The 16,496-nt window shown below is 42.2% G+C and overlaps 1 protein-coding gene across 1 annotated transcript in view; it reads right to left on the bottom strand.

The window, feature by feature from the left end:
* Nucleotides 1–526: 526 nt before the first annotated feature.
* PIGN (phosphatidylinositol glycan anchor biosynthesis class N) overlaps nucleotides 527–16,496 on the bottom strand; it is a 105,478-nt gene continuing 89,508 nt past the window's right edge. Inside the window, exons 27-29 of the mRNA XM_048310906.1 lie at nucleotides 15,994–16,036; nucleotides 14,191–14,243; nucleotides 527–5,158 (exon numbers count right to left, since the gene is read on the bottom strand). Of these exons, the coding sequence (XP_048166863.1) occupies nucleotides 5,035–5,158; nucleotides 14,191–14,243; nucleotides 15,994–16,036 (220 nt within the window). The 3' untranslated portion in view covers nucleotides 527–5,034. The remainder of the gene's footprint in view (nucleotides 5,159–14,190; nucleotides 14,244–15,993; nucleotides 16,037–16,496) is intronic.

Here is a 16,496-nt window from a genome sequence, read left to right as displayed (position 1 = left end):
CATGGTAGTGACACATGGCTTTCTCATATTTCTCCTCCTTTCTCGCTTCGAGGCAAAAGCGTTGGACCTGGGTGTGATTGCTTTTGCAGTAATCTAAATTTAAATTCCCCAGGCCTGACTGCACTACCCCATCCCCTGCTCAGCCACTGGCCCCAGCATCAGGTATGCAGGACTTGGTGGCTGTACACTGTGTCACAGAACAATTCAGGTCAGGAAGGACCTCCTCACAGCAGAGGTGACACCCCAAGAAGGAGGGTGCAGATGGCAGGAAATTCAGAGCAGAAGTGAGCTCCATCCCTGGTCTTGTCCTACTGCAGTCACAGATGGCTGGGGGGAACTTGGTCTGGTGCTTTCTCTCCCTGTCTCAGAGAAAGCACTGGATGATACCCAGCTGTTATTAACAGGTTTGTCAGCAGCAGTGACCTGAGTGAAAGGTAAACCTTTAAGTCAGCTTCACTTCATGTAACACTAGAGGCATTTGCTCTTACAACTCGCATGGAAAATAAAATGCAAACAAAACAAGGTGTGTTGTCATCCACTTTATATTATCCACCTTCAAAGCTAGAAAGTTATGCCAAGCATAAGTCAAATAAATAAGGAAAATATCAACAAGCTTGATTTCAAAGGTCGTGGGAAGAGGGAGAGTGCCATGCTTTCAGCCTCCTCCTTCCTCTTTTCAGTCCTCAAATGCTAAAATACTGTGCCCTGCCCTGGGGTGAGGAGGGAGCCCTTGCAGGAAGCAGCTGAATTCAGAGCCTCTGTAAGCCAATGAACTGAATTCAACACTACACATCCTTATGAACATAACTAGTCCAAGAGACACCAGTGAGAACTTGGTGACCATCAGTTGCTGTGACAGTCAGTTCTGGCTCACCACAAGTCCTGTCTCATGGATGGATAATCGGGACTGCTCTGGGGCTGTACCACACACCTGGCAGCTCTGCAAGACAGGTTCCCAGATCTTCCCCAGCCATGGCAGCTCACAAAGCAGCTTCCCAAAGACAACACACAGGAGAAGAAAGTTTTTCACCTTCAGGCTGGATGGAGCCATGTGTTGATGGAAAAGGGGGCATCTAGAGCTGTCCCATCACTCTGACACACAGCACACCCCAGAGCAGGTGCAAGACAGAGAAGTTCTCTCTTCCTTACCACAATATACCACCACTATAGCTCCCAAAAATATTCTCTTCAGCTGGCTCCTGCTCACAGAACCCCACATCTATCAGATGCAGAAGCAAGCATGGCACCTTCCATGTTCTCATTCTTTTTGCCAAAGACATCTGGGAGAAGTACCCCCACCACTCCAAAGCCGTGGGAAAAGGGACTGAAGGATTCACATAGACAAACTGGAGAAGTAATGAGCATCACATCCTTACAGATTAGCTGAGGTGGAAGGAGCTGAAAAAACATTTGCATTTTGGCTTCTCCAAACTAGACATTGCAGTTTAAGGTTAGGGTGAGACCATGAATGTTCATTCACGTATTTGTTCTCATTCAAGAATGTGAAGACTGTAGCAGACTTACAACTAACAGGCACGCCATGCACTGAAATTGCCAAAGCTTGCAAAATCTGATTTACTCGGTGAGGGAGAAGGGAAAGTTATTTCGTTTGAGTCATAAGAGGTCTTGATATAATCTAAGCTTCATCATTTCTGAAGAAACAGCTCACTCCCTGGGCAGATATCAAAAGGCTGCTGTGTACAGCCTTGATGACACAAAAGCAGAGAACAATTCCTAGCACTGGAGATTACAAGACCTTTGTATCAGCTGCTCTTCAGTACAGTTTCTCTTGCATTACACGACCTGATGGGCACTCTGGGTTTATAGTTAGCTCTTCAGGGATCCATGGATCTGAAATGAAGAAGATAGAAGCTTTGCAAGGCTTTTAGTTAAAAAAAAAATAAAAATTGTGCAGCCCTTTACATAAGCAATAATGTTGATCTACCTGCCTTTCCCTGCCTGAGGTTTTCACTCTCTGGAGCCTCACCTGCTCCAGGAGTCAGAGAGTGTGTAGCTCTGCTGCACATGAAAGAAGGCAGGCAGAAGGGCTTGGGGTAATTCTGCCTTCATGCCCTTCACAGAAAACATGAGCTGGAAGACCCTCCTGGCTCAGAACCCCCTTTCTGTGGCCTGAATCCTCTCTGGACCCCCTGAATAGGGATGATGATGCTTGAAGACCCACAAATAGAACAAAAGAAGGCTTAAACCCATCCAAGCACAACATTTCACTCCCTACCTTAGCTGCTAAGTTTGGGGGGCACTTTTTATTGCTGATGCCATTTGTTTCAGGAGAAGAACATGCATCTGTGGGAGGGAAGAGTCGACTTTGTCACACACCCCATGGGGTTGTGTAAAGTAGCTGAGTGGGAGAATTTTTGACACCTCTCTGTGCTGGAGTCAACCCAGAAGCGCAGGCCAAGACTCCAGCAAGAGCCTCCCCTGGGGAGACACGAGAATAGCACAGCCAATCCTGCCTCTCCATGAGAGCTGCTCTCCAGCACTCCTGTGGCCTCCGATAGAAAATGAATTCACAAATGGCACAGAGATGCAAGGAACCAGAGGGGGAAAGGGAAAGGTCAGCTGAGGTTGCTACCACCATGGCCCAGCCAGAGCAAATGGCAAACAAGAACAAACCCCTGCAGAGCAGCACTGGGGAAAAACAACACGCATGTTGCAAATACTGCCCTGTGCTCATAGTCCCCTTTCTTCTCTTACAAGGAAGGATGTAAGAAACAAAACCCATTTTGTAGAAAAAGGTGCCATGGAAACCATAAGCAGAAAGAGTAAGTGATGCAGGTTGTACTTTGCCCATTCATTTCCACTTGCCTGCATACCAGAGTAGATTATTCCTGCTACCACAGATGAGCAGCACCAGATGCAGTAGGCTGAGATGCTGTTTTATTACCAGCCCCCTGTGGTAAGGAAAGGCATCAGGTTTGAGCTCCTGTGCATTCTCCCAGGGATCCTGCAGTGCCAGCAGTATGTACCTCCTAATAGGCAGGACATCCACTCGGTCTTGTCATAGATAACAAGCAGTTTTGACAAGCTTGCAGAAGGTGTGACTTAAGGGTGGCAGCCCTGTGAGTCCCACATTCCTACTTTTTCAGTCAATTTCTTCACATCACACCAATGCCAGCTGTTCAGCTGCTCCCATGAGTGAATTTGTTCTACAAACAGTAGTTCTGCAAAGCAGTCACTCCAGCAATGGAGACTGGGATGATCAATGGCTTACAGCTTTGTGTACTGAAGGGACAGCACTGTGGCCAGAGGTCTCAAGACATCAGTTTGGTCACACAAAGCTGAGGATACAGTACCCACAGTCATACAGTATGCTGTAGATGCTTGTGGAGTGAGGCTGAGGCGAGGATAGCTCTCCATAGCGGACACCCACTGGATCCTGGAACAAGTGTGGCACATTCCCACACCTACACACAGACTTTGCTGCAGTGGCAACTTTCCTGCTGCTTGTGGTTGTTCCTTGCCTTGGCTGTAGGGTACAGCCACCAGCACCAGGCACAAGCCCACCTTTAGGTGTGCAGTCTGCAGGTGCAGCCCGTAACAAGCGCAAAATACCTTCTGCAACTGAGGCCAACTGTGAGACAACATGCCCAGTGGGACCAGTGGACCATTACCTAGTGGAAAAAATTATTCCCTTAACAGTACTCAGACACTCTCATGAGGCACTCTGATGCTGCACAGATGACTGCAGGCCTGTGATGCCATTTTTTTCTACAGCAAGCAGATGGAGGTTTGTGACCAGTTTCTCACAGCCAAACTTCCTGCAGAGGAATGACTAGCTTTCAGTGTTAAACAGACATGTGACCATGGCCAAATGCCAGATGGCTGGAAAGAGCATTGGAGCAGCCCTCCAATGATGTATGTCTAGCCTTGGCTGCCAGCATCATGCACCATATGTATCAGCTCCCAGATAGAAAGGCCTGGCTGCAAGTTAGGAGTGTGACACACAGATATTACATAGCACAATTTTTAGTGATGCCATTGTAGAATGGGCCAGAATGAACAACATTTTTTCTTTTCCTTGCTTCTCACTTGTAATCAGTATGCAGGGAATATGCATTAGATTCATTGTGCAGCCATTACTGATGCTTGTAATCAGCAGCAGAACACAAGTGAAAAGGAAAACAAGGATAAAAAAAAAAGCCTCCACATGGCATCACTCTCTGCAAACTAGCAACTCCAGCTGCAGTTTCATGACCTCTTTATGCTGACCTAAGTCTGGGCTGCTATGGAAACAATAAGCCCTAACCTTCCTGCCCACCCTGTCATGAGCTGGCCCAGGGAATTTGACTGCTATTTAACCAGGTTCCTTTTCATTTGAATCAGCTACCTGAGTGTCATACTGCTCAGCCCGCCCAAGCTCAGGAGGCAGCAGGAGAGCACAGTCAGCGGCAGCAATTTGCAGTGGGATGAGCTGAAAGATGTTGTCTTACAGCAACAGCTTCACAGCACACCAGCCTTAACCTGCCTCAACATATCTCACAGGCATGCTGACACGGCTTGCAGAAAGCACAGCCCGTTTCAGAGATATTCCAACGTGTGTGCCACATCGGTAACACAGAAACCAGTGATCTGCCCAGACTGATTTCATTCATGCTTTAGCCTGGGACGTGCTTATGCGAGACATGAAACAAAGCTAGAACTTTGCATGCTCCCAATGAGAGTATGTGTGAATAAACAGCTGGCACCCAAGTTATAACAACAAAAAAACCCCCATCTCCCCAAAAAACCCAACCCAAAAGATAGTTGCCTATGTATTTTAGAAAGAATTTTGTTGCTGTTTGCATTTTCAAGAAATATGTATGCTTGAAGAATAAGAGCCTTTTTTATTCCATATTCCCGTTGGTGTCTAAAAATGGTAACCCTCAAATGCAAATTTCAGTCATGTGACAGCATTTAATCTGTATCAGCAGAGCACTCTGATCCCTGGATGGGATTTTGGCAGTCTAGTCCCACTAACTGTCATTTATGTTCCAGAGCTGGAGGTTAGTTCAGAGGAAGCCTGAAGATGCTTTATCACGTGGAATGGTGCTTAGTCCTTCTGGGATGTCCAAGTCTCTGTGTAGTTAACAGCTGGGCCAGTCCATTCATCACCATCATAAATATGGTCAGCGACATCACCAGCACATAGTGGCTGATGCTGCAAGGAAGAGACAGATAAAAAAAGTGAGAGAAAAATACAAATTTGCAGAGTAAGGAAAAAAAACTCTGACATAAACAACCCTCTGAATAATTTTTTTTTTCATTTTAAGTAGGTCTAATTTTTCACCTAGGATATAATTTTATATAAGCAGCTCTTAGAAGACAAGTATTATAGCAGCACTGTCATGTAAAAACCCAGGTCTGTGACAAAATAAAATTGGTGGGGGACAGCAGAAAACACAATGGAGTGTACACCAAGTGAGTAAGAGGTACCAGGTGTACTTTCATTCAAATGGGTAATTCAGTGTATGCGAATAAAACAATTCAAAACTTTTATTTGCTGTCAACCATAACACAGAATCTAGAGAGAACTTGCCATCAGGCAGACGTTGCTTGCTAGTAAGACAACTCAGATATTTATGTCAGATGAAGTGCAATTTTCTAGAGAAAACACTATTCTAGTGACAAGTAGCTTTAAGAAGAAAAAAGCAACATACAAAACCAAAACCCCACTATTTTTTCACTCAACATTGCTAAAATCTGTAGAATTCTCTGCTGTGGTAGCACATGCAAAGAGATTAAAGAGATGAGTTCAAGAGTGGCTAATAAACACAATATGAAAATGTAGCTTCTGGGTTAGGAAGGCCTTAAGCCACTACTGATTAAAAGGCTAACAAGCAGTCAGCTTGTTCTCCACTTGCTCAAATTCTGTTACCTGATGTTCACTGGTGTTGCAGATGGGCTATTTAGAGTCAGACTGAGATTTGACATTCAGTCAAATCTAGGACATTCAGTGTTCCGTGTTCAATGGGTTCAAGGCCCATTTGAAATTAAATCTGGCTAAGGATGTCAAGAATAACAAGAAGGGCTTCTTCAAAGACACCAATAACAAAAGGAAAACTGTGGAAAAAGTGGGCCTGCTACTGAATGGAGCAGGGACCCTTGCAACAGAGACTGCAGAAAAGGCTGAGATAGTGAATGCATTCTTTGTTTCAGTCTTCGCTGCCAAGGCTAGCTCTCAGGAATCCCTGACCCAGAAGATCAGGGAGAAGGTCTGGAGGAAGGCAGACTTTCCCTTCATGTGGGACATCTGGGTTACAGACCATTTAGTCAAACCTGACATCCACACGTGCAGATGCCTCCTCAGCAAGTTCACTGATGACACAAAGCTGGGAGGAGTGGCCAATACCCCAGAGTGTTGTGCAGCCCTTCAGAAGGACCTCGACAGGTTGGAGAGAGGGAGATGGGCAGAGAAGAACTGCCTGAGATTCAACAAAGGCAAATGCAGGGTCCTACACCTGGGGAATAATAACCCCAAGCACCAGGACAGGCTGGGGGCTGACCTGCTGGAAAGCAGCTGTGCAGAGAAGGACCTGGGGGTCCTGGTGGGCAACAAGCTGTCCATGAGCCAGCAGTGTGTCCTTGTGGCCAAGCAGGCCAAAGGTATCCTGGGGTGCATTAGGAAGGGCATTGCCAGCAGGTCAAGGGAGGTGATCCTGCCCCTCTGCTCAGCCCTGGTGAGGCCACATCTGGAGAGCTGTGTGCAGTTCTGGGATCCTCAGGACAGGAGAGACATGGGGCTCCTGGAGCAGGGCCAGGGGAGAGCTACAAAGATGATTAAGGGATTAACAGACTGGAGTACCTCACCTGCAAGGGAAGGCTGAGGGAGCTGGGCCTGTTCAGTCTTGAGAAGAAACAAGTGAGAAGGGACCTCTTCAATGTCTGTCAGTATCTGAAGGGAGGGCACCAAGAGGATGCATCCAGTCTCTTCTTGGTGGTGCCAAGCAAGAGAATGAGAGGCAATGGACACAAACTGGAACACAGGAAGTTCCACCTGAACATGAGGAAGAACTTTATTGTGCAGGTGACTGAGCACCAGAACAGGCTGCCCAGAGAAGCTGTGGAGTCTCCTTCCCTGGAGAAAAGCCAACCAACCCACAATCCTGAGTAATGTGTTCTGGGGGACCCTGCTTGACCAGGGAGCTTGGACTAGGTGACCTCCAGTGGTCCCTTCCCACCTCAACCATTCTGTGATTCTGTAGGATCTGAATCAGGTACTGTTAATGTAAACCACTAGTCATTCCGAAACCAGAAATCTTACAAAGCCAGTGACATTTCAGGTTAGAGCTGCAGACGAAACAGTGCTGCACCCGTGTCCATTATGCATCCAGTGTGGCTTTGGTTTTTCCTGGGACTACTGAAGAAACTGGCACTCTGACATGAGAGGTACCCATACCTCCTGATACATCCATACCTATTATTTCAAAGTAGATGGCTCTTTAGGACAAACAGAGTAACTTCAGACTCCATGAAGCCTGAGTTTAGTCACAAAAAAGGATTGCAAGGAACGCTTGCTGGCTTAATGACCTGGAATTTCTGCCAGAGGACTCATTCAGTTTGAGAGTTCAGCCACAGAAGAGCAGTAAAGCTCATAATGCCATCGCTATCAATCCTCACAACCCTGAGACTGTGACAACTCTGGCGCTGGCCTAGCACAATTTAGCCCTGTGAAGTGGAGAAGCACCAGCTCTCAACAAAGCTGGGCCACTAACAAGTGTGAGAGAATAAAAGTAATCCAAAAAGTTCTTCCACAGCCAGGGTGCCAGAAACCAAAGGACCAAATTGTACAGAGAACATGAAAACAGACTTGATGCGCACAGTCAGATTTTTCTGTTTCAGTTGAGTCTGACTAGAACATTGTCGGCATTTCGTCGACAAACGGGACGGGGAGCCTGGACAGGCATTCCAGGAGCCTTTTTATTATTTTATTCCTTTATCAGTCTCACATACAGAGTTGAGACAGATGGTACAAAGCTCACACCATCACAGGCATCCAAAGACTTCTTTGTTACAGAGCATTCTTAAAAGCTTCTTAGCAAATTAGCATCCTTCTAAAATTTACAGACAACTGTTTTAACCAATCCCCAACAGCGCACGTACATCTGTTGTATACAATACTTGCTTGTTATGCTTTTATATAACAATGTACAATATTCCATTATTAAGCTTAAACTTATCGATCTTGCTAGGCATATTTTTTGCAACTTCAAAACCTATCTCAGTCAAACCTAGAAACTCTAACCATTGTTTTAATGTCCTTGCTTGCTATATAATTGTATCCTATCTTCAAGTTGTCTCAGCTAGAGCTGATTCCTAAATTCTTTTTGCTTTCTTTCTGAAACCTGCTTTTCTTTTCACACCTAACAGCTTTTCCACCTTTTATGTTTCCCCACAATACATATCACAAATGTCTTGCTCAAAATACACAGTTTTGAGAAATCAGTTAGAAAAATCCACCAGCATAAAAGGGTTCAGACCTCAACAAGCATAATGGAGCAGTAGAGTAGCACATCTACAAGAGCCAAGCTCCTGTCCTGTTTCTGTGGGAAAGGTGTAAGAAGACACAGGTAGAGCGTGAAGTCAAGCACAAAGTCTACTGTCACCTGGGCAGTGCACTTTGGACTTCGTAGTTCACAGCACATTTACAACGAAGATAACACAACTCCCTCAAGAGCTGCCCTTGAAAGACCACCGGGGTGTGGTACAGCTTTGGTTTCAGTTCTCCATGGGAAAGGACATACTGACAGATGAAATTTAAACCCTTGCTGCAGTTATCTTCATGGTGTAATGTGCCCTTGAGGATTGTACATTCACCACAGGTAGATAAGGTTGCTGGCTCTTAAGGGAACAGCCACTTACAGAAAGCTATGATTTCCTTTGGCATACATACAAAATACATACATATATATGCCATGCATGGTCCTCAGACAGGTATCTGAGTTCTTGTGCACCCCCTAAAGGAGCTCTTGCAGATATCATCAGTGATTTGGCAGGGCATAGGGAGGGGCTTTCTCAAAGCAAAAAGGTGTCTTCAAACTCTGCTTAGCCACCTGTCAGATGAGGGACTGGATCCTCCATACTTTTGTAAAGAAGACAGTGTTGCACACACTTCTCCCTTGCTATACTGCACAAGGCTGCATAGTTGTGCGCCTTTAATAAAATATCAGACGTTCAAAGATAGATAGATAGATATTATGCCATAGAGCAATTAAAAACAATTTCAATCTACTTGTCATGTAATTACAAACAGCCAGCATCTCTGGGACTCTCAGCAACTGGTACTGCACTGCCTGCGGGCAGCTCTACCTGGTAAATTACTTCTTAGGCTGGGGTAATGCTATATTTAAACAAAGAAAACAAGACTTACAGCTATATGCCACAATGGCAGTGGCAAAAATCTTGATCCCTATACAATTCAGAACCTGCACCCTTGACTGTATCTGTAGTTACAGTGAAGGAGGTAATTCTCAAAACAAGTTTTCTGTTTTGAGAAACAAAGCTGAGCTAATGAGAAAAAGGGGTGAGATTCTAGGATCCGGGCAAATTAGATCCACTTGGAGGAAGAGCAATTAAACAGGTACAAGAGAATAGCATAATGGAGCATGGTGGGGCAATGCTTATAAAGGATGAGATGGTAGAGGTAGCAGGTGTAGGGGATCATGGATGATCTACGGTAAGGCAGCACTGTTCAATGGAAAGGTGAGCACCCCATGTATGGATCAATGTCAACAGGCAAAGATGGTGATAGTAAATTTTTTTTATCAGGGAGCAAGACACCTGTTTCAGCGGCAAGGAACCACAAGGAGAACATATGAGGTACTACCACCTCCTGGCTTTGTTTGTGACAGTGTATATTGGTGAGAAAAAAGAAGACAAGAAGAATCAAAGACAAGAAGAATCTAAGACATAAGAAAAATAAGGGGGGTAAGCAGTGGGAATCAATCTTGCTCCAAAACTTGGCTTTCTCCCAAGACAGGCTAATTCCTAAGATGACAGACCTCATTAGAAGCTAGAAAGACAAGAAGATGGAGTAAGTTACCATAGCAATTAAAGAAACTAGAAACAAAACAAGTAAAACAAAACCAACTTGTGCAAGGACTTGGACAAGCAGCTCCAGAAGAGTCCGGATACATTATTTCTATATGACATGCTCTTTGAACTGTTCCCAAGCACACACTGAGACCCCAGATTTAGATTCTGAATTTTAAATTTCCTGCTTTTCCAGTCAGGATGCCACACCCTCTCTCCTCAGTTTCACCAAAAACAAATCACAAAACCTTTGTTTTAACAGTCAGAGCTAGAAGCCCCAGCATCCCAACCCTGAAATCGATTCCGTTATCCCTAAAACCTAAAAAACCGGTTTTGTGCTTTATCTATGTCCCCTGACCTCTGAAACTGCAGAAGAACAGTTAAGATCATATCTTTATCTTCCAGCACCTATAAAGAGAAGGAATAGTACAGTATCTGTACACTATACTGTGTCTGTATATAGCTATATAATAGCCATATAAAGAACCTTTAAGGTTTATCTTTACTATCGGGTTATACAACTATTTACAAAGTATGTATACTGTAAAGATATACTAGGCTTTAAAGGCTATTGCTCTCTCTTTCTGGAAAGGGACAGATACAGATACATAAGCACACCTTTTACGCTGCAGAGAAATTATTTTAGTGACAAAGAAGCTGAAAAGCTAGCTATTCCATTTGGCTGTTATTCAAAAATAAAAGGATCTGTCAGAACAAACTTCTCATGACTGTGTATTACACACTGATACATCAAAAACACTAGGAAAACTACACTATTATTTTAAAGAAATTTAATGGTGTGTTTTTCTGGGGCAAATGATGCAATTCAGGTATATAGGTAGAGGACAAGGTTAGCAGACCTTAGAAGTTTGTGTAAGCTGCTGCTTTGAGTTCCACATTCACTGCAAGATTATTATCCCATTATTATATCAAAACAATGAAAAGCACTCTCTGAAAGACAAGCTGACATTGATTTTGGCATGATCATTAAGAAAAGGGGATAGAAAACTTTCTAAGAAGCCATAAATATTTATGGTAATTGATAATTTACTGAGAGGAGGGAAACAGTGGTGCATTGATAATTTGCTGAATGTGGTAATACAGGACTGTATGTTGAATCTGTTGTTACTCAGCATTTCATTAATGAACTGGAAGAGTGGAAGAGGTAAAAATCCGTTTCCATTCAAAGGCAATACTTATGTGGCATGGTGAATTCCACCGGGAGAATAAAGACATCATATTGTTAAGGCGAATGTGAGGCATGGTAAAATGTCCTGCCATGTGGTTAAAGCAAGGTAGAATAGGATGTAAAAGCCAGGAGTTAGGTGTGAAATTTTTAAAAATAGAAAAGTCAGTTCAGTGAACAAACTTTACTTCCAAACAATGAGATCCACTAGGAAAGAAAACATCAAGGTGAAAAAGCAGTGAAGGTCTTTTTATCGCAAGGGATTTAAAGCCATCTCATCTACGTGAAACTTCGCTATTGGACAAACCAAATATTGCCTAATGAGACTCCTCCTCAACTTGCATATTCTTAGTAGAGAGAGAACATAAAAAACTTTTGAACTGTGGTAATTAGAAAGCTCATCACCACAAAAAAAGGATGAGTAAGGAAACATATATCAAAACTTTACAAATGTGGCACATACACTGCTGGACTCTGAGAGACTTTAGAGGCATGAACCTCTACCAGGCAATTAAGCTGCTGCTTTTCCAACTCTGATTTCACTGATGTGGTAACCAGTAATGTAACACAAACCCAGATATTTTTGCTGACACACACATATGCACTTCCTATCAATGTGACAAGAAAAAAAACAAAAATATGAGAGCAGCTGTCCCTAAGAGAGCTTCTATTCTTTGTTCTGTGAAATCCTACAAAGGTTTTGTTGAGATGCAAGGAGTTGGGGGAAAAAAAAGAACCATAATTTCCTTAACTGACTCAGCCTTCTCAGGAAAGTTTTGGCAATGTGGAAAATGTCAACTGAGGCAGGGTATTTTCAGACCTTGCTGTCAAAGCAGCAACAGACAACACTGCAGTGAGAATGCCACAGAGCTGTCACACCACTTGCAACAGGAGGACAGGAAAGAGTTATGTTAGTATCTCACTCCCACTGGTTTTGGGAATTGCTCAAAAGCCCTTGAAGCTCATCCTCCCTTTCAGGAACAAACAAACAAAAAAATCTTGTGCTGTTGTCTGCTAATTTTGCCAAGCCTGAGGATCACACATTAGAAATCTGCTCAGAGGAGAAAGTTCTGGTGCTAGAGTAATGGTCATGCTAGATGAAAGAAGGACCACTTAGCTCTGCACCTATGGCTTCATTTCTTTTCTTACGCAACCTAATTATTTTCCTTATGTGCATATACACACATACATATAAAAGATATATAAAGAGACTACAATAAAATAACATAGGTGGTAGAGTCAAGCACCCAAAAGTGAAGTAATGACAGAGGCTGCCTGAACATTATGCATTTCCCATGATGCCTTAGGTTTTCACTTTTTATATTTTTCAAATCCTGTACTGCCTAGTGTGTAACTCTGAAGTTTCTTGTGGCCTGTTAGCTGCTGTTCTCTCATGCTAGTTAGACACAACTAGGTTTGCTCTCCAAGGACACCCAGATTGTCCTAGGCCCAAAATGTGTAAACTAACATCTGAACAGAAGGGCAAACTTGGGGTAGTTACATCATTAACTGGGGTTGTAATTGGAGAATTGATCCTGATATGCAAATGAACCAAACTTATAAAAGTGTGAAAAATCCATGACCATCTGTCCATCTTGGGTGTAGCCTTTGGCCTGCCCAGGGTGTACCTTTGAAGGCCCTTCAAATAAATACTTACCTTTATTCCCTTATTCTTGTCTAGTCTCCGTTTTTAGGTGGCCACTTCAGGCATCACCATGTAAAAAATTAATCACAAATTACTCTTTCAAAAGGCCTTTTCCAGCGCTTTCTTCACTGATCAAAACACACAGAGGGGCAGAATTACAGTGGTGCATAATGAGTTCTCCTAAACTCTTCAGAACAAGGCAACCTTCCAGCTGAAATAGATCCAGCAATGCATTACTGTTGTAAAGCTCTATGCTATGAAGACCATGTATCAGAGAGGAAGTTTTTGGGTACTTGTAATGATTTATATTTTTGCTGCTAACTTCCAAGTAAAAAGCTTTTTGCCCAACAGAACAGAAAATTTCTGAGGTCTTTAATATCCTTATTAACCTGCAGAAAAATTCAAACCAAGGGATGAAGCCATCTGACTTACCATAAACTGACCACAGCAAGGATCTAAGTGTACCTCTGCCCATTAGAAACCTTCATAAGGTAACGATAAGCAGGAATTGGAACCTCCAAAGAAAACAGGTAGAATACGTGTGCACATGTGTGTCCACACGCTGCTGGGAACGTTGGGGCTCACAAAAGCAAAGTACAGAGTATATGTAGACTGAACAGAATATTAACTATGGCTCACTCTTCAGCTTCAGTGTAAATAACAGTGTCAAGTGACCAGATTGGCCGGATTAGTAACAATGCAATCCCTACTAAGCTTCTTACAGCATTTTATCTATTTCCACAACTCAGGGAAGGTAAATCTGAAACGTGTATTCCTTGTATTTGAGGCTAATATGACTCATAATGCAAAACAAATTCTCTCATTTTAGCTGTGATTTCTATGTTTAAATGCTACACTCTTCCCCAGCTAGGGGGAAGATAAGTGCATGGGCCTTGGTAGCCACCAACATATTTACACAAGGCTCACTAATTCGCAGTGAACTGTATGTGGAGGCTTAAGTAGATACAAGACAGTTAACAACTTTGATAAATTGTTATTTTAACAGTGATTACAACTAATTAAAACCCAAAACATTAATTAAAATAGGTTGTGTTTAATTACTGTTTAAACAAATCCTACTAACTGTATTTCTTGCCATGCTGGATTTATTAATTACTCCATGTTGCTCTGGCACAGATTTTAAGACACAAGTTTTAGCTTGGAATATGTATCCATATGTGTGCACACGTGTTCAAAGTATGTGGAACATCCCTGAAACATTTGATTAAGGAGAGTAATTGGAAAAAGTTCCAAGAGTTATGAGTAGATAAACAATAGTATGAACCTATGAAGCTTTAAAAATGCAACAGAAGCTAAAAAGGTACTGTACCTTGTTCCAATATCCAGCCAGCTTCCATAATCTTGAACCAAAAAGAAAAAATGCTAGGAAATAAAACAACTTTGATTAGTACATAAAAACTGCATTTGGAACAGAAAATTAAACGCCAATTTTTTCAGGCTGCTTACTCCAAATTTCTAATTCTTCACATAGAATAAGCACAAGACCTTTCCAGGAATGATCATTTGGACCACAGTAAAGAATAGTCTAGGAACCAGAAATAAATTTAACATGGTATCAAACAAAAACATCAAGAGATGGACCAAGTTCTGTCTAGCTTGGCTTGCAAGAAACAGAGTAATACCAGAACTTTTTCAATTGCAAAAGCCAAGCCACTTCACTGTTTGAAATAAGAAGATGCCAAATAATGCATAGTGCCTAAAAGTTTTCATAGAATTTCAACACAAATGTCTTTGGGCAACTCTGGCAGTTCTCCACCTGTAAAGTGGGAATAATGTTGCAAGAAGATACTACTTGTCTATTAGTGAATTACCTTAATTCTAGCTGGTGGGCCCATTGATTCAAGACCACAAACATGTTCTCTTTTTTTCTCCTGCTACTTTCTCATTTCTTGATTTAGTTCCCACTTTCTCTTTTCTTGACAGAGTTCCTACATATCAAACCTTTTTGGTAATTTCTTTTCTTTTTTTTTTTTTGTACACCAAGTACATACCTGCTAATTGTTTCAAAATACTTAAACCAAAATAGGAGAATACATGAGATATAAGAATACATGAGATATAAGACCTGGATATACTGGGGCTTGCTACACACCAGTAAATACCTGTAGTCTTCTTTTGGTTTAGTTATACTGATTTTATTAGTGAAATGCTATGAATGTGGTTTATTGGTATACTATTTCTTTTCCTGTGGAAGTTACCCAAAATCAGATTAGTCACACAGACTTATCTGAAACTTGACATAACCAAACCTTCTCCTTTTCCCACTCTACAGAAAAATTAGCAATTATTTGGTTTTTACTCATTGTTTTTCCAATCAGGTGATATTTAGAGATCACACTGTACTAGGAAATAAGATCAGGAATGCTTACTCCAAGGGACAAAACAAAACCAGCATGTATAAAGTGACAACACAAGCTCTACCTGCTGGTTTGAAAAGGTTTCTATTTACCTTGTGATACCCAGTGGCATGCGTGCTGAGTTGAAGACAGTTGGAGTGGGCAACAAAATACATACTTTTAATCTGCAAAACTGTGTTGGGGTATTGTTCAGCTTTGGGTTGTTTTAGCTAGCTTGGATTGTGGATGCAGGCTTTGTGAAGATAGCATTTGCTGACAGCTTATTACAAAGGGCACAAAGCGTGTTCTCAGATGTTGCTGATCTCCTGGAGTCTGACAAGCCTAATGGAGCTGGTGGGTAATGCATTTCTCCTTTTCCTCTCTTTTTCAAGAGAAGTTGGGGTGGGTAAAAGGTTCAGAATTCCTGAACAATTAACTAAACCCTGCACACAGCTAAAACTGATATTCTTGTTTAATTTTTTCCAAGGAATTTGATTGCAAAGCACATGAGAAACTCCAAACGTTAACTTATTACTTCACTTTTGTCTCTTATTCTTATGAGAACATTGCTTCTTCAGAAGCATTAATTACATGAAATTTGAAGAGCAGTGATTGGAAGAGTTTTATCTCTAAATTATGCTAGGATTTCAATCCAATTCTCTGCCCTAGTTACAAAAACTTTGAAGTCTGAAACAAATTCAGATCTCTCTTGATGGAATTAGGAAAACTCTCTGCTTCTTGATCTTATTTGAAGAGAATGTGCAACAACAACTTACCAAAGCCATAATGTCTGAAATCACAAGAACAATGAGGAAAAGGCTGCAAAGAAGAAAAACCCAGCAAAGTCAGACCACTGACCTTCCTTTATGGCCACAGATATTAAAAGAGCTTATTAAAACCCACAGAAAGAAATTAAAGTAAGATATGATTTCTTGCATTTGCCTTTCAAACACTCAGATACATTTCAATCTATTAGAAAACAATTAAAATACATGACTAGGACATCTGGCATTTATAATTTCACGTTAACAGAGCTTCAATTTTTCCATGGAGAAACCTAACATGAGTCATATTTTGGAGAACAAAAGAATCTTACAAACAGCACCTGCCCATTCCTGAGGGAGCTGTGTGCAGGTTAGACCAAAGCAAGCTGATTTAGGAGCTTCATGATGGACTCAAAGAGCGAGGAAAACTGTTTGGCAGATTCCTGAGCCAATCAGTCCCTCCCTGATAACCACTCTGCTGGGTCAGAGGCTGCTGAAGGAGGTGCTTGCCTCCC

Source organism: Corvus hawaiiensis, chromosome 1, assembly GCF_020740725.1.
Source record: "Corvus hawaiiensis isolate bCorHaw1 chromosome 1, bCorHaw1.pri.cur, whole genome shotgun sequence".
Classification (NCBI taxonomy): domain Eukaryota; kingdom Metazoa; phylum Chordata; class Aves; order Passeriformes; family Corvidae; genus Corvus; species Corvus hawaiiensis.
This window is presented reverse-complemented; position numbering and strand designations above follow the sequence as displayed.